This window comes from Eulemur rufifrons, chromosome 25 (genome assembly GCF_041146395.1).
Source record: "Eulemur rufifrons isolate Redbay chromosome 25, OSU_ERuf_1, whole genome shotgun sequence".
Taxonomy (NCBI): Eukaryota; Metazoa; Chordata; class Mammalia; order Primates; family Lemuridae; genus Eulemur; species Eulemur rufifrons.
In genome coordinates this window covers 12580497-12605480 of record NC_091007.1, presented here as the reverse complement: position 1 = coordinate 12605480, position 24984 = coordinate 12580497, and the positions used below count along the sequence as shown (strand labels likewise).

At 34.9% G+C, this 24984-nt stretch overlaps 1 protein-coding gene across 2 annotated transcripts; it reads right to left on the bottom strand.

The window, feature by feature from the left end:
* Positions 1-1820: 1820 nt before the first annotated feature.
* Positions 1821-24435, bottom strand: ARL5B (ARF like GTPase 5B). Of its 2 annotated transcripts, XM_069458750.1 has the most exons (6): positions 23976-24435; positions 9334-9394; positions 7767-7914; positions 4840-4923; positions 3143-3294; positions 1821-2105 (listed from the first exon to the last, which is right to left on the bottom strand). In XM_069458750.1, exons 1-6 carry the CDS (start codon positions 24022-24024, stop codon positions 2057-2059), a joined length of 543 nt encoding a protein of 180 aa, XP_069314851.1. In that variant the 5' UTR covers positions 24025-24435; the 3' UTR covers positions 1821-2056. The 2 variants fall into 2 exon arrangements, with proteins under 2 accessions (XP_069314851.1, XP_069314852.1); XM_069458751.1 differs by lacking the exon at positions 4840-4923.
* Positions 24436-24984: the final 549 nt, after the last annotated feature.

Genomic DNA, 24984 nt, shown 5'->3' with positions numbered 1-24984 from the left:
TAATTTGATAGAAGAAAATTGAGCCAGCCAATCTTACTAAATACAAGAAGGCAGATAATCATTTCATAAGAACAAATACAGGAGTACTAAATATGCTTTTTCTCAGGACAGACTTAGAGAATTATCCTAAGTATTTATGGTAAACAATATAACCAAGTAGAAATTCAGGCAAAGTGTGCTTCAGGTCAATGGCATTTTCTCAGTTCCCCCCCTCCCACCCCCTTACACATATACCACAAGTATCCATACTGATTCACGTCTGCTTTCTCTCATGTTCTTGATTATGGTTTATATTAAAAACTAAACTAAACTTAACCTCTACTTGGTACAGAATCACTAAGAAAAAAGTTCAAAACAAAGTTAAACAACTATTTTCTAAAGTCTAGAAAGCTTTCCTCTGGCCATTTTTTAGTTCAAGGGTGTGCTACCACTAAAGAGAAATCAGAAAAATGTTCCCACATCTGACTAAATTAACTAAATATAATAAATCAAGTACACCAAAAAAAAAAAAAAAGCGAAATTTATATCAACCTACAAATAAAAAATATTAAAATCAAAGTACCACTTGACAGGTATTTTGATATTCTTATGAACACTGAATCTTATTTTTGATCCAAAGTAAAAAATACTGCAAAATGAAGTATTACTCTCTATGCATTTTACCCCTTTCATTACAGAAAAATCACACATTTGAATAAGCAGGATTGAAATTACAGTACTTGTCCTCCCTCTTAATTTTAAGGTACGCATTGTTTAGATTATTGTCCATATTAGACAACTGTCTCAAAAACTTGTTAATGCTATCAAACTTTTGATTATGACTTTTTCACTTTAATTACTTCTTAATTTATGAGTTGTTAAGAATAATAACTTTGAGTCTCATGGTAATATTCTAAAAGCTAGGATTAAATTCAGCAGTTTCCTATAAGATTTTAGAGCTCAAGGCAAAACTACAAAGATGGCAATTGTTTCAAATCTATTGTATACCACCCTCAAAAAGATTCAAGGAAAGCCACATGTTTTTTTAAGTAATATACTGCTGGTGGTAAAAATGCTATGACAGACACAATTTCAAATTTTAAGAAAAAAAAAATGTACTGTTCATACTTCAGCTTTAGCTACTGGCCAAAGCAGATGTGATTTCTCTTATAAATAGAACAGCTGAAATTTTTGCTGATAATAAAGTTGTTTGTAAATTTATAGTAAAATATATTTCTAAGTGTCTTATTTTATTTTTAGTGCTGGTATGCTTTGATAACTTCCAATAGTTTCATATGCATTGAATATCGTGACACTCTTAAATACCAGATTTATCCAACAAACAGTATTTAACATTAAAGCTGGGCTTTCAAAGAAATATTTAACCTTGATTAGTTTTTGACCATAGGTTGTAGGCAGAAAAATGAATTTAATTCCTTTAGATAAATAAATAGCCTATTTAATTTCCATGCTAATAGCAACTTAAAAATTATTCCATGACTTGCAATATGTGGTGGAAGTTTAAAGGCAAGTACTCATGATGTTTAATCTTCCTCGTATATATACTCTAGGTAGACTTCTTTCTTTACAATAAGTTCTGTCCAAAAGATAAATGGTTTATAGAGGGAGCAAATATTTAGTGCTGGAGAAGATTGCAAGCAGTACCTGATGACTTCCACTACTACTCTATCAAGCTAGTAATTACCTGGTTGGAAGAGAGTGGTGGTCAAGAATTGAAAGAAATTGGTCATTAAGGTTATAACAATACTTCAGAAAACATTAAACATATGACAAACATTTCTTACAAGGCAGTCACTGAATAATTAGAATAAACAGAAGAATTCTGTTGCTGAAAACACAGTTACACATTATGTTCATCCAACTGAAGATTAGTGCATTAAAAAAAAGTTAAGAAAAAATCTTTTATGTTCCAGTTCAGCTGCACTTGATTCAAGTGTTGCTCATAGAGGTTTGTGTTGTTATAAATTAAACATGCTGCTGCCTTAGCAGCCAAAGGTACTAGGAAAAAATGTTCATGTCACAGAATAAATAGAGCAGTCTCTTTCAAACAAAAAAGTTATCTCACACCAATCCGGGAGGTCATCCACTCTAGACCTTGGCATAACCTGAACAAAAGATAGAAGTATTTTCAAAATTAAAAACTTTATACTTAAAAATTGAAACCATACTTATTAAGTCTCGCTCAAAGGCTGGTACTACAATCTTTGTTTGTATACTTCAGTGTCAATATTAAAGTAAGACTATTGTAAGTGGAATTTTAAATGGTAGGTTCACTTAAACAAAATGATCTTAACCAGTCAAGTAATGTGGGAAACTGCTTCAGTCTCATCTTGAAGACACAGCTTTGGCAGTTTTGCTATCTATCAAGATTGCAAGTACCTGTCCCTAGCTCCGTTTTAAAATTAAGGAAAACCAGTATAGAAAGATAGCAGGAACTTTACCTAACCCCCCTAAATTCTAAAGAACGGAATACTTATGATCCACTCTTTAAAGGTCTACACATAGCTATTATATTGCAAGCTATTTCTGAGAAATACTAAGAGAAAAACTAAGAAGCTCTGGTTGATTTGAGGATAAATAAGTTAGTTTCCTGACATAAACTGGGTAACCCATACATCCATATATTGGATTCTCCTTGGCCTAATAACCACAAATTGCTAGGAACAGAAGACTAAACCATAATGGCATTTGTCTCAAATATTTATTGTCTAGAAGATGTCTTCCAAAAGGACTCCTGATAATAAAAAGGAGATGTACTTTTATGGAAAGCTGAGAGATTAGGTTTAAGTCCTTAAAGAAAATGTAAAATTTCTTTTAAATTTCCTCTTTAATCCAGATGACATTACAGTTTTCTCTCAGTAAATGATAAAAGCAACAAAGAATATAAAAAAAATTTGGATTGAAAAAATTAATTCAAAAGCTTATTACTGATTTTTTTGGTTAAACATTACATTTAAAGTTATGAGAAGGGATTTTACTAAAATTATTTCAACCTTGTAACCCCGAGACACAATATAAAAACCACATTTAATTAAGAACAACAAAAGAAAGGAATAAGATACAAGAAGAAAACAGTTGGCCTAAAAAAGCTGAAAGAAATTTGAAAGAAGGCATACCTCCCCTCAGACTGATTAACACTTACCCTTCTCCTGTTAAAGCACAGCAGGACTGAATGTGCCATGGATGATCCTTAATTGAACTAAGGGTGAGGTATTTAGAGATTTCAGCAGCTGTCATACACCCTTTCATATCCTGTTTATTTGCAAAGATAAGGACTGCAGCCTTTCGCAAATCCTGCAACCAAGACAAAATATTTCTAATATGTGAAATAATCACAATTCAAATTAAAGAATCAGGAGGATAAAGTATACTCAGCTGAACTGGTATAAAGAAATGTCTCTACTTTAAAATGATCAAGCACTAATATTTAATGTTAAATTTGTATTGAAATAAAAATCATCTTGCAGAGCACGGTGGCTCATGGCTATAATCCTGGCACCTTGGGAGGCTGAGGTGAGAGGATCTCTTGAGGCCCTGAGTTGGAGACCAGCCTGGGCAACACAGCAAGACCTGGTCTCTACAAAAAACTAAAACAAACAAACAAAAACACTTAGCAGGGCATAGTGCCATGTACTTGAGCTCAGTGAGGTTGCAGCCTCTGATCAAGGCTGCAGTGAGCTATGATCAAACCACTCTACTCCAGTCTGGGTCAACAGAGTGAAACACTATCTCAAAAAAAAAAAAAGAAACCCAAAAATTCAAATAACCATGATTTAATGATTCATTCTAACGAAGACAGATTAACATAAGTAAAATAATTATTTTTCTAATTATTCTTATATTTCTAACATAAGTAAAATAGTTATTTTTCTATTTATGGGCCAAAGGGGCCAAACTAAAAAGAAAATAAACCTGAATCTTAAATACTGACTCAAAACTACATGAGCAATATTCTAATGGGCAAGTATGTTACCAAATACCACAGTTTCTCCAAAATTTACAATAAAGTATTGGAGGTGGGGGCCGGGCAATACCTATTACTTATTAGTCTTTGTGTAACATAAACTCATTGGTTAATGTTCATTTCAGCATTGTTTATACTATAAAAACATCAGATAGATCAACTTTGGTATATTCATACTCTGGAAAACTATACACTTGTTAAAGGAATGAACTAAAGCAGTATGTATTAACATGGATAAGTCACAATGTTGTGCAAAAAAAAAGTTAAAGATACACATATTATGACTATTATACAAAGTTTTCAGAACATGTAATATAATATTCTGCATAATTTAGACACATAAAAATGTAGCAAAAGTATAAAATATGCATAGGAATAATAATCACTACTCTTAGGATAGTGGATACCTCTGAGACAGAAGGGAAGAAGATTGGAGAGGTCTCAGATATTGCATATCTTATGCTGAATAGTAGGTATATGAATGTGTTTTACTGTCTAGTTTTTTTAATATATCTGAAATATTTATAATTAAGTCATCTCCAATTATTCATTAAAGATCTTTTAGTTATTATAAGCTATTGGGGAAAAGATAAAAGTTTTCCTTTTTCTTATTTCATTTTAGCAGACTTTTTAAGGCATGCATAATTTTAACTTTGAAAAATCTTTGCAATAACAATAGTGCACAAATTAACATGTTAGTTTTTTTAAGTTTGAAAAAGTAATGTGAATTTTTGACTTCAAGACTTTCATCAATTTAATGTATAAAGTTGTGTTGATGAGATAACCAATATTGTACCACATTAATCTTTGTGAAAAAGAAAAGCCAAAGATACTTTACTCCATTGTTTTGTAAGGATTTACTTTCAGAAATTTACCTCATGAGCCAACATTCTGTATAATTCTTCTTTTGTAATAGCTAGTCGTTCCCTGTCAATGCTATCAACAACAAGAATGATGAACTAGAAGACAATTAAAAAGAAAGAAAGAAAATTGAATGGGGTTTTGAAAAGTTTTCTGTAAAACTACTCAAGTGATGTAAGTACTTTTTTCACATGGCATCGCCATTTCTATAAAATGTCTACTGTTTTTTCAGCACGAAGAGCTTCTATAACACTGCATCACATCAAGCAGTAAAATCTAAATGTTAGTAAGAAAAAAATTATATTTTCAACAAATAAAAACCGTGCCCGTTTATTTTTTGAAAACAGTGATGCCTGAATACATTATAATACTACATAATATTAAGATTTGTTTTCAAATGCTGGTAATAGAAATTAAAAAAAATAAACTCATGTTAATTTAAGTAATACTCTTTCACTAAAACTTCAAAGTACTCTATTATCATTCATTTAGACAATCAATAATTATAATGAAACCTCCACAAAAGCCCAGAAAAAAATAAAAATAAATGATCAATAATTGTTTACTTATTTATGTTCAGGGCAATGTCATGCCTATTCAAAATAAAAGCTATTTTGAAAGAAAAATATAAACATTAAAAAACTAATAAGATATTTTTACAAAACAATAGCAACAATAAATGCTCAAGAAAAAAATGTGCTAAATTGAAACATATCTATTAATACTTGGGTGCCAATATACTAAAGGAAGATACAGATGAAATTAAATAAAGGCAAGAGAGCCAGGAGAACTGGAGAAATTTGTTGGCAAAGATATACATGAAAAAAGGTAGGTCATGCACATTAAAAATAAAAGCAAATTCAGTAAGCAAAAATAAGAAGATACAGTGAGAAAGGGCCCTTAAACACATTATGCAAAAGAAGAGAAATGATGTTAAATAGTGCTAAGGGTTATAGGAGGGGATAGATGCAAAATAAATCGAGACAGGAAGGGTGGAATCAGAATATAGAGATGACTTTAAAATTAGGGGAAGAGAAACAATCTGAATATAAAGTGAGTCAGGCTCAGAAAGGGATAAAAGAAAAGAGAGAAAGATGACAAAGGAAAAATGGACACAATATGGTGATGTAACTGTGAGTTAATAAGAGGAAGGTGTCAGGAATCAGTCAACACCTGTAACCTCTTACATTATAATGAAGACACTGCAGCTTTTGGATGATTCCTCAATGTAAAGAATTTTCAAAAAGCAAGATGACAAGGGTGAACAAAATGATTAGTGAAATACCATACAGATAAGACCCCTACCTAGAATCTAAGACAGCAAATGCTATGTGCTATGCTGGAGAGATGCAATAAAGGCCTTTGTTCTATATAGTAATTTTGATATTTTTGTAGAAAGAGTTTATTAAAAGAACATTTCATGCAAATGGCATCAGTAAAACATCATATCTTTCTGGACCCCATGTGAAGTCTTCTAGAATCAACTCTGACCTGTACATCAAAGATAACTGCTCTTTTCACAGCTGAAAGTTAATTGTGAGCTTTAAAAAAAGTACCAATAGCTACACTGTGTAAATAAATCATATACTAAAATGTTGTACTTCCCTTACTCTAACATCTTCTAGTTTCAGAATGTTATTTTACTGTACAAATGTAATATATAACCATACTATGTGCTTACCAACATCTTCCGTCCCCCCAATAAAATAATTAAGTACTACTACAAGCACTGAGTATCTTTGTAATGCCATCCTAGTTTACCAGTTACACACACATACATACATACATGCTACTACTATATAAATCTAAAATACATATTTTTTATTTAAAAAGGCAACTTTGTTCACCAAAAATTCCTTATATCCCTCTACCCCTCTGCCCTCCCTCCCAACTCCAGTTTTTAAAAGTTTCATTTTAGAAAAAAACAATTGGTTAAGTGTACCTCTTTGCAAAGAAAAATTAAATGGATGCACTAGTACACTAGTATTCTCAAAGATAAACCTCTCTCAACAGCACTGCATTGTCTCAAAAAAATCTGCCTCAAGGAAGAAATAAAAGCAGAAATAGAGGATATGCCATATTTTTTCCCTAGGTTAGCTCTGAACTAAGAAAATAATTAAATAAATGACAGAGGATGCTGGAGGATGACAAGCAAATCCATTTTTTAAAATTAAAATACAGGCTGGGCACAGTGGCTAACGCCTGTAATCCTACCACTCTGGGAGGCTGAGCCAGAGGATCACTTGAGCTCAGTTCGAGACCAGCCTGAGCAAGAGCAAGACCCCATCTCTACTAAAAATAGAAAAAATTAGCCGGGCATGGTGGTATATGACTGTAGTCCCAGCTACTCTGGAGGCTGAGGCAGGAGGCTCACTTGAGCCCAGGAGTTTGAGGTTGCTGTGAACTAGGCTGACACCACAGCACTCACCCAGGCAACAGAGTGAGACTCTGTCTCAAAAAAATAAATAAACAAATAAAAATTAAAACCATTGATTATTAACTTAAAATAAAGAAAAAATAAAAAAAAATATAAAATTAAAATACAATCTAACCAAAATTTTGAATGTTCAGTTCATGCTATTTGAAATATTTTATTAAATTATGCTTAAAATATTTTACTCCTTACCCAGTCAGAGTCTCTTATAAAGTTATAAGAACTTCGGAAAAGTTATATAATTTCTTTTAGTGTCAGATTTCTCCAACACTGGAGATTACAGTATTATTGTGAGGATGAACTCAGAGAGCCTGGCCAACAGTAAGCACTCAACTAATAATAATGGCTCCCAATACACTTTCTACTTGCCTTTTACTTGAAAATCCAAATTCCTTACAAAAAGTTATCTTATTAAAAGGCAACGGTCAATATGCCTTAGTTACAGCCTATTTTCTATGCTTACTCCTTGGTTCTTTTTATTAAAATTCAAAAGTAATCTTAGCATACCTCTGTGTTTGAGTAATATGTGTTCCAGGATGACCGCAGGGACTCTTGACCACCAATATCCCACATAAGAAAATGAGTGTTCTTTACAACTATCTCTTCAACATTGCTTCCTATGGTTGGAGAAGTATGAACCACTTCATTCATTAAACTGTTGAAAGACACCATTAAAACACTTGTAAATCTCGAGAACCTGAAGTCAGTTTTATCTCTGTATTTTTAAGATCAATCTTCCTTACTAACACTGCTGATGATAATAATTAGCATGAAAAACAGAAACATTTGTGCAAATAAATACCTAGAAAAAGAACAACTCCAGAAGAAACATTGTTGTAATGGAATGATCTGAAAGCCTGACCTGAATAGAAGGGAACACAGTGGTGTTGAGTTTGCTTTTCTGTGGCTAAATATGTATGTCAGAAAATTGAGACTTAGCCGTAAAATTACTTCAGGTTTACTAACCTAAGTTAGTCCTAAAAAGATAAGGCCGTGGGCAAATAAAAATTTTAATTAAAATTAACTATAAATATATTTAAAATACTGATGCTCATACCACTTGTACTATCATAATCATTGGATGAGCTACATTAATTCATTCATTCAAGAAATAAGTGTTTGCTGATAACATGCCAGTACTGTGTTGGATGGGGCTTGTAACTCTCCCTTGGGTTTTATATATATTTTGAAGCTAAGATTATTTCAACAAAGATGACAGGTTTCTGAAATGTTTATATTGATGTTTAAAGACTAAGTCATATTTAAATACATAATGGCCAACGAATGAAAATGTTTTAAAGAAAAACAAGTAGTTTTTCAATGCTGAAACAAACCATAACAAAGCAGCTGAAAAACACTTCAAGCCTTGGTTAAGTGAAGCACTTCTGGTGAGCTGCAGACTAACTACTTCTAATGCAAGATGAGGTGGAAAGAGTTAAGAGCCACACAACGGTGCAAAGTATTTTATAACTACTTATTATAAAAAAAATCTATAGATCCATTTCCATTGCTTAACAAGGATCATTTCATTGACACTGAAAGGATAGTGGGAGGTACCTGACAAGTGGATTCATGGGCTGTTAAAATTTCCTTAAAGTATTAATGTATTTCTCTGAATTTCAAGCCTCTCCCTATTACAAGCTACTATGGCAGTGTTTTCAGGGGTGATCTCATTTCTTTGGATTTGACAAGTCTGGCTATGTTAAACAATTCCAAAGCTATAGGTCAGGAGAGTAGCAAAAGCTTCCTAGAGATACCGATTTATTTACATGAACCTCAGTGTGGGAAGAACTAAGTGAAATCCACTTACCTTACCCCAGCACTATAATATGTGCTTTATTTATATTAGTTTAACATTCATTCTTTCAAGGCCAGAAAACAATGAGTGTTTGTGAAGGCTTTAGCAAACATACAGCTATTTTACTTGCTTTTCTATAAATACTGCATTTGGTAAAATAAAAAAAAATGTTTAAGTTTTTCCATCATATTATAATGTATCTCATCTTATTAATTACAAAAGGTTAATTTCAGTAACGGAAATAATGAAAACTGGGTAATAAACACTCATACTTACAATTGATAAAGAATGGTGGTTTTCCCTGCATTATCCAGTCCCACTATAATTACTTTGTGTTCTACAAAAAGAAAGCAAACCATAAACATTTAACACTGCTGCATACTGCAATTACATGCTTTCAACAATGATTATTAGTTAGCTTGTTAATGAGAATCATTCACTTGATATCTATTACTGGACTGTTAAAATACAGAGACAAATTTTATCATGTTAAGGCTAGCTGCCTTAAGTGAGACAATCAATTGTGATCTTCTGTAGTTCTCTCTTAAAAGCAGGTGGGAGATGGGTAAGAAGGAAGCACAGGAAAACTTGGTCACTTATATTGAAGTTGGGGGAGGCACAAATATTAATCTAGACACAAGAGGACACGATGTTATGACTTAAGAGTCAGTTTTTAAAAAACTTGTTTGACACACCTGGTTAACACATTAACTGCCATGAGAGCTGTATTTAACTCACTCTAGTTTTGACTTCGGGGCCATGTGAAGCATATATAAAATTTTACTTGTTGATGTTCTTATTGTTACAGTTAATATTAACAATTCTAAAAACGTGGAATAAATGAATAGAAGTCAATAAATTTCGTTTTTCTATCGATGTTTACCTTGAAATTACACTCAAAGTTTTTATTCTACTTTCATAATAAAACACTGGGGCCCCACAGAAAAGTTTCAGGAGAGAGAGAGAGAGAGAGAGAGAGCGCGCGCGAGCACGTCAGTCAATGTGTTGAAGTCTGTACTAATCAAGTTAGCCTTTTATCAAGTTGTTTTTACACCTGTAAGTTTTCCCACCTGCGTGTACCAGGATTTTTTTCTTCTTTTGACTTAAAAATCCCATTTAAGGCTTAAAACTGAAATGCTTTCCCTGTCACTAAGACACATATACTCTAAACCAGCAAAAGCAGCAAAGTAGCTGAAAAACATGTTAAGCATTGGTTAAGTGAAGTACTTCCGGTGAGCTGCAGACTAATGTGTTTCTAATGCAAGATGAGATGAAGAGAGATAAGAGCGGCACAATGGTGCAAAGTATTTATAATTACTTGCTAAAATGTTTGGGATATAGATCCATTTCCATTGCTTAACAAGGATCATTCTTCCATTAATTTGCAAATATAAAAGCAATTACTTTTCAACGTTTTTTCAATCTAGATTCAACAGTTCTTTTGAGCAGATGCTCTTTCTGCTCTTTAAACAACAAAAACCTCTTCAGCCCTTTCCTCCTCCTGGTGTTGTGCACTGAACAGTCACCTATTAAGGCCGGTCTAATTATTCTATTGAAGGGTGTATATTCTGAAATCTCTTTTGAACAAGAAGAGCAGACAACCCAGGTACCAACTTTTCTAGATTTTAACTTATATTAAGTATATTAAAGATGCCCTCTCTCCCAGGAAAAATACCTAAAAAGCTACTAGTGAACCTCCACAGAGTATGTAACGAAGTTGCCATGAGAACCACAACACAGTTGATTTGTAGCCAGTGATTTGGCACATCTCCTATCAGAAACTTGCTCCCCCTTGACAACCTGATGAATGTCAACATTCTTATCATACATTCAATCAAATATCACCTCATATTCATACTATTGTAAAGCCTTAATAACTGCATCAGCACAAAAAGAAGGGCCATAATTCACAGAAGAGTTCTTGAGATGTATCTTCTAATGACCCGCACACCACAGGTGATGCCTATAATGCTATAGGACAACTAGACCAGATTCTCTGGATGTGCTATTTTCATTATGGCAGAAGTTTCTTTGTAAAATAAAACAAAATAAAAATTGTTTGCTTCTTATAACTAACTATAATTCTCCTTCTTTGACTCTTTTGGTTCATATCCCTAAATGTCTAAGGGAGCCAATCTTGGAAGTGTTGCCGGTATGATCTCCCTCACAAAACAAGAACAAGAGCACTCTTATCAGTGGATGAACACACTGGCACCAAGCATTCTAAATTTTGGTGAAAGCCAAAAATGTCACCTGCCCAGCATCTGGAGAACATGAGGTGCCTGCAGCAGCCATTAGTTTGAAGATATGCAAAACTTGGGTGCACACAGTCCTGCTTGGAGGATGGAATGGAGGTATAGTACCAGATGGCTCATTGCTGAAGCAACTCAAGTGAACACCCAGGGCCATTTTGAAATAATCCTGTTAGAGCTTCACTTTTTGTATTATGATGATAATCACAGTACTGAAGGCTTGTGATGGTAAAACTCATCAATAATGCATGATTTTGAAAGGTTGGTCCCCAAAGAGAAGCAAGGGGTGATAAATCCTGAAGGTGGATAGAGTATAGATTTCATTACAGTTGCATATAGTTTCTTTGATTAACTTAAGATCTTTCTCAGATTCCTTTTTTCCCCACAGTGATAGGGAATTCTAGCAATTTAGACAAAACACAATTTCAACTGTCTTATAAAGAAGGTCTGTACAATTACCCTACAGACAAACTGAGGCCTGTCTTCTGTTATTAAAATTATCAACAGCAACCTGAACCTAGATAATAAAACATCATCAACAGAAAAGGAACAACTGCTTTTGAAAAGCATTCAATAACAAGGGTTTAAATGTTTCCTCTGAAAAAAATCTCTTTGACATATACATACTCTCCTTATTGTAAGGAGAAACTGAATTAATGTGTTGCTTTAAATGTCCACAGTGGTGTCTGGATTAATAAAGTACAAAGTTACTTGAAGATATTACTGAATTCACAGTGGTCTATCAAGTTTCCACATCAATACAGACCAAGAGCACAACTACTATCATGTAGCAATACATAGTATTGTTTGACGTTAAAAAGGAGCCCTCATGCTTGAAGAACATGACTTAGGGTGCTTGTTCGTACTGCTGTCTTTTTGGTTGCATAACCAATAGGCCATACACATATCTCATGTTGTATACCGAAACACAAAAAATCAACTAAACTATGTAAGCGTCAGAGACATTTCTTCCAGAGTTGCCTTCATATAATTTCCTTCACTAATCGTATTTAATTAATCCCAGCATTCTGGGAGGCCAAGGCAGGAGAACTGCCTGAGCTCAGGAGTTCAAGACTAGCCTGAGCAAGAGCAAGAGCCCATATCAATTAAAAATAGAAAAATTAGCTGGGTGTCATTCCACATGCCTGTAGTCCCAGCTACTTGGGAAGCTGAGGCAGGAAGATCTTTTGAGAGCCCAGGAGTCTGGGGTTGCAGTGAACTACTATGACACCACTGCACTCTCTCCAGACAACAGGGAGACTCTGTCTCAGTAGAGGAAAAAAAAAAAAAAGGGATGAATTTAAACTTGTGAGGAGAAAATTACACAACTGTATACTTTTACAACAGTGAAGATACTGATCTTCAACCCATATGTAAACTATATATTGTTTTCTTCTAACTCCTCCAACCACTCTCCATGAAAACTAAATATTTAGTTGATGGAAACAGTCAATTCTCAATTACTGTTAAGCAGGGCAAACAACAACATGGATAATACTAAATTATTTAGAATAGATTTTGCAAATATTACTATAGCAAATTTACCTTCTTAATTGTTTTTCAGAAGTATTATTAAGTTGAATTTGCTGTCAGAGGACAAGGTGCCCATACTTAGGGAGTATGTTTTGGGGGTGGGGTTCATACAATTTAAAAGCTTCTGTGGACAGTCAAATAATTCTGGGTTAAGACATTACTTGTAACTATCAGAATTACAGTAAATCAGAATGTTTTAAAAACATGTCACACCATGAGACAGTCATTCTAGGCACCATATTCCACTAGAAATCTCTTCCAAGAGACCAAGCTGCATCCCTTCCCTCAACAAAGGACTGAGAAAGAAGAGTTTTTCCTCCAGTGTTACTAATCTATTCATCTCCAGAGCCAACACATGTTTATTTGTACTAAATTAAGAAGAAAAGGTCCAATCACAGAGTTTTTGTTTAATTTTGATCAAATGTTTACACAGAAGTTTCTCTATAGTCTTGGCTATGACGTTGTTCTCTTGGATCTGTTTTAAAAGTGGCTCATATTTTTTTTTAAGTAGGGCATAAAGATTACACAGGATTCAAAAGAAAAGTGGTAAGAGCACTTGTTTGTAGACAAATGCAGGTTAAAAAATGAATAATTCCAAAAAAAGAAGAAAAATCAAAGAAAGAAAAATGTTCTCCTTTTAGCATTTTTTTCATTTTGACTAAATTGAAAAACAATTTGTAGTTTTAATATAGAATACCAAATGATGCCAAATAGACTAACACTATCGACAGACTATTAGAGAAATACTAAATAGTGACAGGATTAAATATAAATTGTGAAAATGTGTCAAAATTTAATCACATTAAAATTTTACATTGTTAAAATGCGTGATAAAATGACCAACTTTTAATTTTAATATATAAGAAAGCCCCAAAGATATAATGAAATAGGGATTGTTACCTTCTAGGTATATAATATCTGTACCATCACTGCCATCTAACTAGAGAAAGCCTTATATGTACAGAGTATGTAAACACCATATAACCAAATAAACAAAAAATGCCAAATTTGGTGATTTAGCAAACTTGGGATCTAGCATTTAAGTTTTAATTATTACAAAGGGTAGGCAGTAAAGGTCAGAGGATGTGTTGTGACAATCTGAGACTTGAAGGCCTAGACAGAAATGATGAGCACCCAAAAAAGCCTGGCTCTTGAAAATAAATGAAAAGCCATAAAAAAGTAACTCTGTCCCTATATACTGATTATAGAATTATAATATGTTTTAGCTTGGAACGGACTGAAGAACTGGAGATCTATTCCTACCCTCCCGTGACTTCATCTCTAAAGGCACCTCTGAGGAAACTAGGATTCCAAAATAGGCCAAAACTACTGACCTGGGCCACTTTGCTTATTTTATAGATAAGGAAACCGAGGTCCTATGAAGTTAAGTAATTTTTTTTAGTTAAAACACAGGTGGATGATGGCACAGTGAAAGCTAGAATTTCCCTGCTCTTTCTGCTGTACCATGTTAACTTCCCTCCCCAATTCTTTGGCTTCCCCCACTCCCACCACAATACTCACCTTCCTGAATGTCTAAATTTTTTCAGAGCAGCAATGTAAATCTGATGATTCAATGATTCAACATTAAGTTCATTTTAATGCCTGACTAATATATGTGAATAAGATGAACAAGGTAAGGACTCCACCCTCAAGAATCTTTTGTAAGTGCTTTGTAAATATGCACTTACAAAATAGTATGATTAGAACAAAGAACAGATCCAGAGATATCCCATGGTAATATTCTTAAGGAAGAGATCTAGAATCCAACTTTCAGCTAAGGGAAAAACTAAAAAGGAATCTGCTACTGTTTCATTCTAAGTGTTTTACGTGCATTATGTAAGTTAATCCTCATAATCATTCTATGAGAAAGTGATGTTATTCCTCATTTTACTGATGAGGACACTGAGTTTTCTGTTGCCCAAAGTCAGGTTGCTGGGAAGTAAAGAGAATCTTAGTCAGGTATTTGATTCTAGAGGTGGAGCTCTCAACTATTAGACAATGTATTTCCTCCCTAGTCATGTTTTAATACTATTTATATATTAGTGGCAGACTAGATAAAAATACAATGTCTACAGAGATCTTACTTTTTAATTCTTTAAATATATTATTTTAAAAAATGCTTGGATATAAAATCTTTGTAAGTATTTATTACAAAATACATTGTCTTCAAGAAGTTTAGTGCTTATGGGAAAAGATAACCATGTTCTTATATCCTAGCTTCTCAATTCAGTAGTAAACATAAGAAAACATACCTCCATTATTTTTACTTTTTTAAATTTGGCTAATGATCTCTTAATGTGATGCCTCCCCATCTCTGTGACAAAATTGAGTCTTACAGTCAGATGATAATAAAAAAGAAATGTTTACTGGGGAAAAAAAAAAAAACAACAACAATCTTCTGGAATTAAATATAGAAGCCCTAAGAGTTTAAGCAGGTAGAACACTATAACATCACAGGCCAGGTTAAAGTGAAGTGCCTAGGAAGATACCAAAGACCTTTTCCCAACTCACTGAATAAAAGAATTGATAAGAGTGCTTCAGCAAAAACACACTGAAATGGATCTAACATGAGAATTCAAATGCTGCCCATGGGAAGATTATAATCTGGAAGGCAAAGGTCAAGGGGCACAGACAATCTAAACCATGGTTTTCAAACTTGTTTGACAACGATCACAGTTAAGAAATATAAATTACATCACGACCCAGGACACAGGTAACTCAAACAAGTTTCACAAAACAGTAACTTTATTAACTGAGATACAGTCTGATAGTTTCTATTTTGGAATGTCCATTCCTTTTTTAAATGCTGGGCTCACTAAATCGACATTATAATTAATGACTTATACTGGGCAGTTTGGGGAAAAAACTGGTCTAAGAAATACAAGTTAAAAAAGTAAACTGGGTGAGTACAAAAACATGAAATATGCTCAAATTCAAGAAGCTCAGAAAACTCTAAATATGATAAGTATAAAGAAAAGCAAAGACAGGTACATCACAGTTAATCTGTCGAAAACCAAAGATAAAGAAAAAATCTTGAAGGCAGCAAGAGAAAAACATACATAAAGACAAGATGTTAGCAGACTTCTCATCAGAAGGAAAAAAAAAAAAAAAAAAACCCCAAAGGCTAGAAAACACTGGAATGATGTTAAAGCACTAAACGAAAAGAAAAAAACCTAGGATGCTATATTCAGCAAAAATATACTTTAAGAAGGAAGGCACAATAAAGACATTTTCAAGCCAAAAAAATAAGAGAATCAATCACTAGCAGAGCTACATTACAAAAATGCTACAGTTTTTCTGCTTGAAGGGAACTTCTACCACATGGAAATTAAAAACATCAAAAATAGTACAGGTGATAAGTATAAGAAATTTAACCCATCTTAAAACTTTAAAGAACATGTGATTTCTTTCATAGCAAAAATTGCTATGTATTTTGTAAGGTTCATAACATATGTAGATATATATGATGACACAGAAAAAAGGACTAGGGGAAGGGAGAGTGGAACTACAGTTTTAAGGTGCTTACATTTTACAAAAGTGTTACATTAATAACTCTTGGTAGACTGTGAAGAGTTAAGAATGTATGTTGTAATTACTAGAGGTATCATAAAAATAATCCAAAAAGGAATAGATAAAAAGTCAAATAAGAATCCTTTCTCTCTCCACCCATACCCTTTCCCCTGCCCCCCACCCCACAAAAAAAGTCAAATAAAATAAAATGGAATCCTAAAAATAAACCATTTAACCCAAAAGAAAGTGGAAAAGGAAAAATATTGTAACAACTCTCTGGGACAAAGAGAAAACAAATAGTAAAATAGCAGACCTTAATATACATACAACCATATTATAAATCCAACCATATCAATAAACTGGACTATGCATTCCAATTAAAATTAAACTATTCCAATTAAAAGGGAGAGAATTTCACAATGGATACAAAGGCAAGATCCAACTATCTGCTCTCTACATGAGATATGTATTAAAACACAGAAGAGGCTGGGCGCGGTGGCTCACGCCTGTAATCCTAGCACTCTGGGAGGCTGAGGTGGGAGGATCGCTCAAGGTCAGGAATTCGAGACCAGCCTGAGCAAGAGTGAGACCCTGTCTCTACTAAAAAAAAAAAAAAAAAAAATAGAAAGAAAGTATCTGGACAACTAAATATATATACAGAAAAAAATTAGCCGGGCATGGTGGCACATGCCTGTAGTCCCAGCTACTCGGGAGGCTGAGGCAGGAGGATTCCTTGAGCCCAGGAATTTGAGGTTGCTGTGAGCTAGGCTGATGCCACGGCACTCTAGCCCTGGCAACAGAGCGAGACTCTGTCTCGGAAAAAAAAAAAAAGAAAAAGAAAAGAAGAAAAACACAGATGATCTGAACAAGACTGACAACCACCTTAACCTAATAAACATTTATAAAACATTACACCCAACTGCAGAATGCACATTCTTTTCAAGTGCAAATGGTACATAGACAGACCACTGACAGACCATTAAAAAGTCTCAATAAATTTGAAAAAGAAAATGGAAATCTTGCAGATTATGTTTCTGACCACAAGTAAGTTACTTTAGGAACCAAGACTAAACTATCTAAAAAACAGCAGATGTTTGGAAACTAAACACCCATACACATAAATCACAGGTCAAAGAACAAATCGTACACAGAAAAGTTAGAAAACTTTTCAAACTGAACATTTAAATACAACATATTAGTATAAAACTTGCAAAATGTAGCTAAAGCAGTACACAGAGGGACATTTATAGTTTTAAAATGTTTATATTTGAAGAGACAAAAACACAAATAACACAATGCCACACCCTTAAGAAGCTACGCATTTAAAAAAAAAAAAAAAAGTAAAGTAAACCCAAAGTAGAAGGAAGAAAATAAATAGCAGTAATTATAGAAAATAGAGAAAATTAAAACATTTTCTTTTAAAAGATTAACAAAACAAAGTTGGAGAATTCTCACTACCAGACTTCAAAATTTACTATAAAGCTATAGTAATCAATACAGTGTAGTATGTATGGCCTAGGGATACATATAGATCTATGCAAGAGAAGAGAATGCCCAGAGAGATAAGACTCAGGTTCACAAGATCATTTGAGTTTTGAGGCTCCAAGGCAATGTTTGTGAGGGGAAAAAAGTCTTCAGGCAATTATGCTGGAACAAGCAGGTGTCCATGTAAAAAAATAATGAAACTCAATCCCTATTCACATCATAAACCAAAAATAATTTGATGTGGATCATAGAGCTAAGTATAATAAAGCTTCTAGATGAAAGGAGCAGATTCCTTCAACAGGACACAGAAAGCACCAGCCACTAAAACAAAATTTTTTTTGAGAAATTGGATTTCACCAAAATTAAAAAATTTCTGCTCAGCAAAAATCCCCATTAAGAAAAAGAACAGGGAAACCACAGACTGAGGGAAACTATTCACAAAACATATATCTGACAAAGGGCTCAATTTTAGAATATATAAATAATTCCTAAAATTCAATAATAAAAAAGACCCCAAAAATCATTTTAAAAAATGGGCAAATGATTTGAACTGTCTTCAAAGGACTATACACCAATGGCCAATAAGCACATGTAAATAGTACCCTCAATAGTCACCAGAGAAATGTACATTGAAACTACAATGATATACCACTACACATCCAACAGAATGCCTATAATTAAAAAGACTGACAATACCAAATGTTAGTAAAAATGTAGAACAAGTACAACTCTCAAACATTGTTGGTGAGAGTATAAAGATGGTATAACAACTTTGGAAAATAATCTAGCAGTTTCTTATAAAAAGTAATCATATATCTATTCTATGACTTACAAATGGCACTCTTAGATCTTCACTAAAGAGAATGAAAATATGTCCATACAAAGTCTTAAAGGTATTCATAGTATTACAACCCATTATGATGCAAATGAATAAACAAACTGTGGTATGTTCCTGCAATGAAATATATAAAAAACTAATAAATAAATAGAAATGAAAAATTAGAGAACAGAAGAAAACTTCAAAGAAACCTAGAGAGAAGACATAATGTTCATGGAATGATGCCGTAAGAACAATGAAAAAATATTTAGCAAATATAAAGTTTCCAAAAGTGAAAAATATGATTGCTGAATCACAATATTCAATAGGAGTAGATACTAAGGAAATAACCCAGAAAGAACTCAAAAATAGTAAGTAAGAGAATAAGATAAAAAGAATTTTGATAACCAACTTAGCATAATATGACCAACAGAATTTCCAGAAAAGGAGAGGAAGAAATCTTAAATTAAAAAAAAAAAAAAAAAATCCTAGAACCAAAGAGGTACATGTTTAGGCTGAAAAGGTCCATAGAGCCTACACATAATGAACAAAAAAATGACACAACAAGGTACACTCTTTTGAAATTTAAAAATACCAAGGCTAAACAGAAAATTCTAAAAACTACTAGAAGAGAAACAAAAAAAAAAAATCAAGAATGGAGGACAAGACAATGTCTTCAAAATTCTGAAATAAATATTTTCCAATTCAGAATTTTATAGCAATCCCAATTATAAATCAAAAGTGAGGCTAGACCAATAAATTTTCAGGCATTTGGAATTGAAAAAAAATTACCACTTATGAGGCAAGAGGATCACTTGAGCACAGGAGTTTGAGACCCGCCTGGGCAACAAACTGAGATCCTGAGATCCCATCTCAAAGGAAATAAAAAAAAAAAAAAACCACCACCACCAACAACAAAAAAACCCCACTACGGACATCTTTGCAGGAAATTTCTAAAGAAGGTGTTTCATCAAAGTAAGAGTAAAGCAAGAAAGACGACATATGTTTGACAAAACAGAAACGCATAGGAAATTTCTAGAATGACAGCAAAGACAAGTCCAGAACAGCTGTATGTATACCAGGCACAGAGGGAAACCAATCCACTCAGAAGGAGGATGGAGGACTGTAGGGTTGGGGGAGAAAGATAAATCATCTGATAAGTGTGAAGTGGGAAAAATGGTTGCAGAGAAGGTTTTGGATAGCATGAAACAACTTAGCCAACTGAGCAAAGAAAACTACAGCAATGAGAAGATATGATTACTTACTCTAGGGGGAAAAGTTGTAGGAGAAAAAGGAAACATAATTACAGCACACTATCGTTCAGCAATAAAACTTTAGTCATAGTGAAAAGACTTAGTGTGTAAAAAACTAAAAAAACTATACTAGGATGATGAGGAAGAGAAATAAAAGTACTAATTTCTCTTCTACCATAATAGGACAAATGAAAACTTCCATATAGGCATTTTATTCAGATATATGGAAGTATATACTGGAAAAAAGTTAAGAGTTTGAAGAGATATGACTGATACATATCACTGCAAGACTTTAACACTAACTTTAAGAAGCAATGTATGTGTTACTTTGATATAAACTGTTATGTTTGGAAAAAAATGGTCAAAAATTAGCACCTATTATGTGCTAGGCACTGGGGTATCATAATGAATATGACAATGTTCATGCCTTGGGGAGTTATTTCCACTGAAAGAGAGAACAATCAAGTAAACAAATTTATAATATGATTACAGGTAGTGATAAGCATTTCTGAGAAAAAAACAGTACGGTAAAGACAGAATGAGTGTCGGGGTGGGAAGAGTGCTATTTTTGATAAAGTGGTCAGGGAAGACATCTTTGAGGAGTGACATTTGATCATAAGTCTGAATGAATGAATGAATTGAGCCATGGATAAAAAATGGTTTGGAAGATAGGGAGCAAACAATAAGTTTGAGTTTGGTGTGTTTGAAAACAGCAGAAAGTCCAGAATTAAGAGCAGAATAAGCTAAAGGGAGAAATGTGAGCCACAAGATCTGCACAGTCAGAAGTAAAGAACAGTAACAATCTCATAAAAAGTTGGCTATCAGTGCTGCAAATAACATGAAATTCACAGATGAGAAATAATGAGATAATGAAATTAAGATGCACTTGGTTGTGAAAATAAACTACAATTAAAACCTTATTGCATTTGTTCTTAATTCTGGATAACATTAGAAATAACTGTTGACTGCTTTGTACAGTCACAGCACAGAGAGAAAAAGACCATGCTTATGAAAGACAAGATTAAAAAAGAAAAAAAAAAAAGGTATGCAAACTTTAGAGGTGAATTTAAAAATACCATACATACATAAACATAGCTATTTAGAAACACACATACAGAACCACTTGGATATATAAAATGCTTGCATAGGTGATCCGATGTTGAAATTATTTCCTTCAACGATTAACTGTCAAAGTAATCAGTTTTCTAGCTTAAACAATATAAATTTACTGCCATTAATTATGTACTTTTAAGATGCTTAACTTAGACAATACATGTTTTAGTATTCTTTTTTTTTTTATTTTTTTATTTATTTTTTTTTTTTTATTTTTTTTGAGACAGAGTCTCACTCTGTTGCCCAGGCTAGAGTGAGTGCCGTGGCGTCAGCCTAGCTCACAGCAACCTCAAACTCCTGAGCTCAGGCGATCCTCCTGTCTCAGCCTCCCGAGTAGCTGGGACTACAGGCATGCGCCACCATGCCCGGCTAATTTTTTTCTATATATATTTTTTAGCTGTCCATATAATGTCTTTCTATTTTTAGTAGAGATGGGGTCTCGCTCTTGCTCAGGCTGGTCTGGAACTCCTGAGCTCAAACAATCCGCCCACCTCGGCCTCCCAGAGTGCTAGGATTACAGGCGTGAGCCACCGCGCCCGGCCATGTTTTAGTATTCTTTCTCCAGAAAGCATCTAATCTGTGACAAGATATTTGGGGCTCTAAAATGCTAAAGGAAAAAAAAGATGATAGTGAGGAAATATTGGAAGATAAAGGAAAGGAGTATGTACGGTACAATTAGTTGTTCTTAACACTAGCTGCACATTCCAGTTACATTGGCACTGATGCTCAGGCCACCCTATCCTGTTCCGATTTAAGTGATCTGAGGTATGGCCTTGGGCATACTATTCTAATACATCTAATACCTCTGGATTATATGAATATACATAGTGACGAAAATGGAAAATGCTGACATTGGCAATTAATTTCATCGATGCAGGAAAAAAAATACACACTAAGATATAAATCTGATCACATTATTCTCCTGCTTTAAGAAACATGTATGATCAAACTCTTCAATGGCTCCCATTCCTTGGTCTAAACAGTTTAATGTCTTAGTTGACATCTGCCGCCCTCTGTGATCTGGTTCTCCTGGCTACCTCTTCAATCTACCCGTAAATGTACCAAACTATTTAATTCCGCTTCCTTTTTGCACATTATTCCTTCTTCTAGAATAAAATGCTCCTTCTACCTCATTTGTCCATCATGCCCCCTAAACTCCTACTCATCATTAGAGTCCAAGTATACCTTATTCTGCAAAGTCTCCCAGAAACTACCTGAGAAAAATTAATCACTTCTTTCTTGATGCCCTCACTACATTTTTACACATATCTATTACATATAACAATTTGCCACACTGCATTTTTTTCATGTCTGTCTCATTTACTAATCTTTGAGTACTCTGAGAATAAATAAGGTCTTAACTCTGAAGATGGACCTATGGCCCTATGAGTGAATGAGAATAAAATGACAGAATAGCCACTGGTTCTAAATTTTCAAGAGGAAAGTTAAAGAAAAAAATCTGAGCCGAAATGGAGATTTGGGAGGCCTATACAATTATGTGACTATAAAAGTAGCCATTGAATGTCTTTCATCATCTTCTCAATTTTCCCTTTACATCTTTTATTCCCTTCTAGTCTGATTAAGGAAGCCTCAAACAAAAAAAGAGAAGCAGTATTAAAACAGAAAAACGAGACAGGGGAATGGGAAAGGGTATACATGGGGAACCAACTAATTTGGTAGTATTATTTCTTAAGGGCTAGGGAAAGATAAACAGGTGATTATTGTATTAATCCTTATGTACTTTTAAGTATGTCTTATAAAATGCTGCTTTACATAGTGAATATATTTAACAAGGATTGGAATATATAACCACACTGGAAAAATAACGTATTAAATTTACAGATAATATCCAGAGAGTTAAACTCTGGCCACTTTGAAATCATTTGATAAATAATATTTATCTGTGGTAACGGCATACAGACACACATATATATCTTTATTTCAAAAAGATTAAAGTGCTTATCAATCCATAGAACTTCAAATTTCAAAAAGATTAAAGTGCTTATCAATCCATAGAACAAATGAACTAACACCATTTCATTCTCTTCACGGCTTCTTAAATCCAGAAAAAGGACACCCACATTAGCAATAACAAATTGGTATCTTCATAAAAATAAAACTGGTTTATAAATGTAAAATGAAACTAGTTGCACTTAAAAACTGGTTTCAGTTACTGAGAAATCATTCTGTAAATAGAATGCCTACAACTTAACTTATCGTTGGCCCCCTTTTTTTCTAAATATCTTTTCCAGAAGACATCACATCTCATTCTCAGAACAGGTTTTACAACTTCTTGGCCCTTTGGACTTGCGACTTCTTGATGTCTCATAACCTGTTCTAGACTAATTACGGACACGTAGCATCTTACACAGAACCGAAAGCATTTAGGTTTTTAACGTCTAAGAAAAAAAGTGCTTAGGATGTAGATTTTAGAAAACCCCATGTATCTGAATAGGAAAACTCATTCCCGAGTCCTAGAGATCAGGCGAAATCGGAGCGTGAAGGTGCACTGGCTCACACGGCAGGGCGGAAAACAAAGCAACACGTTTAAAAAAAAAAAAAAAAAGTTTTAGATTTCTGGGCTGACACTTACCCTGGGGCTAGACACAGACACAAGTGCGCCTAATTAGAGACGGAGAAGGCCCTCAAAATGCCTCCGAGCGTCTTTAAGTGTGTTCCACTTTACTTCGCTAAAATTCAAAAATTCTCAATGTGGATTCTGGGACACCAAATGCCTTCTCTTCTGACTGTCCCTTTCTCCCACACATCAGGGCTCTCCTGCATATTCTCCCAGTCTAAAATGTCGAGTTTCTGCTCCCCCTTTCGACTAAGTCACTTCTCTGCGTCTCAGAACGCTTCTGTCCCCGGAGAGCCCTGCCTCCGGCTGTCCCCTTCCTCCGGCGGCCGGACCCATCGCCTCGGACTCGAACCGCTGCGAGGCTCCATCCTTCTTACCTTGGTTACAGAAAAGGCTCCACAGTTTAGCGAAGATCAGCCCCATCATGAGCACCTGGGCGGGCCTCGGGGTCCCTCAGCAGCAGGTGCCGCTGCGCTGGGCCCCCCACCGCGGCGCTGGCTGCAGGGTACCGAGGAAAAGCCGACTGAGACCGCGCAGCGAAGGCACTGGCTGGCCGCGAAGCCTCGATCCGAAGCGCAGCTACCCGTCAGAAGGCGCCGCACCGCGTCCCGACCGGATAGTCCTTTGTTTCGAGCCCACTGAGCCCAACGCCGACCCGTAGTCCCCTCTTGTCTGAACCCACCTACCCACCAGAGCCTCTACCAGCCCCAGGCCCCGCCTCCGCTCCGCCTCCCCGGCCGATCCCAGGACCACCCATAGCCGGAAGGACGGCGAGTGACGTCGGCGCGCTTTCGTCCACCCACGCCTTCGACGTGGCGCTTCCTTCGGTTTCCCTTCCGGCGGGCGGCGGGCCCGGGGCTGGGAGATTGAGGTACGATAGGGAATTGGGGAATTTCCCTCGTTGCGCGCTCCGTCTCTTGTTCCCCTTAGAAGCGTTTCCGGGGCTCCCTTCTTTGAGCGTCTCTGCTGTCTTATAGGTGTGTCCCTGGCTTCTGAAACTTGGAAAGTCCGCAATTCCTCTGATTAAGCAGCGCCGTTTACTGCCCAGAAGTGAAGTGTTTTCTCGTAACTGAACTGATTATTAACCTGTCACCCTGGGAAGGCAGGTTTGGGGTTCTGCCGTGATTCTTAATTCTGAGTAGAATTGGTTGGGAGAGCGCCATGGAATGCCTGTAGCCACAGGGTTCAGTTACGTGGTTAACCACTCCCCTTCCCCTTGCAGTTTTGCCAAGCATTAGGTATGTTCGTGGATCCTAGATCGAAATCAGCGCATAAACCAAGTCCCTACATAGTTTTTTAATTTCATTTTCCATTCATAGTTCGGTTTTGTTTACTTTTTTCTCTTTAACTTTCATGAATTGAAAAGCTCCACCCTAGAATGAGCTG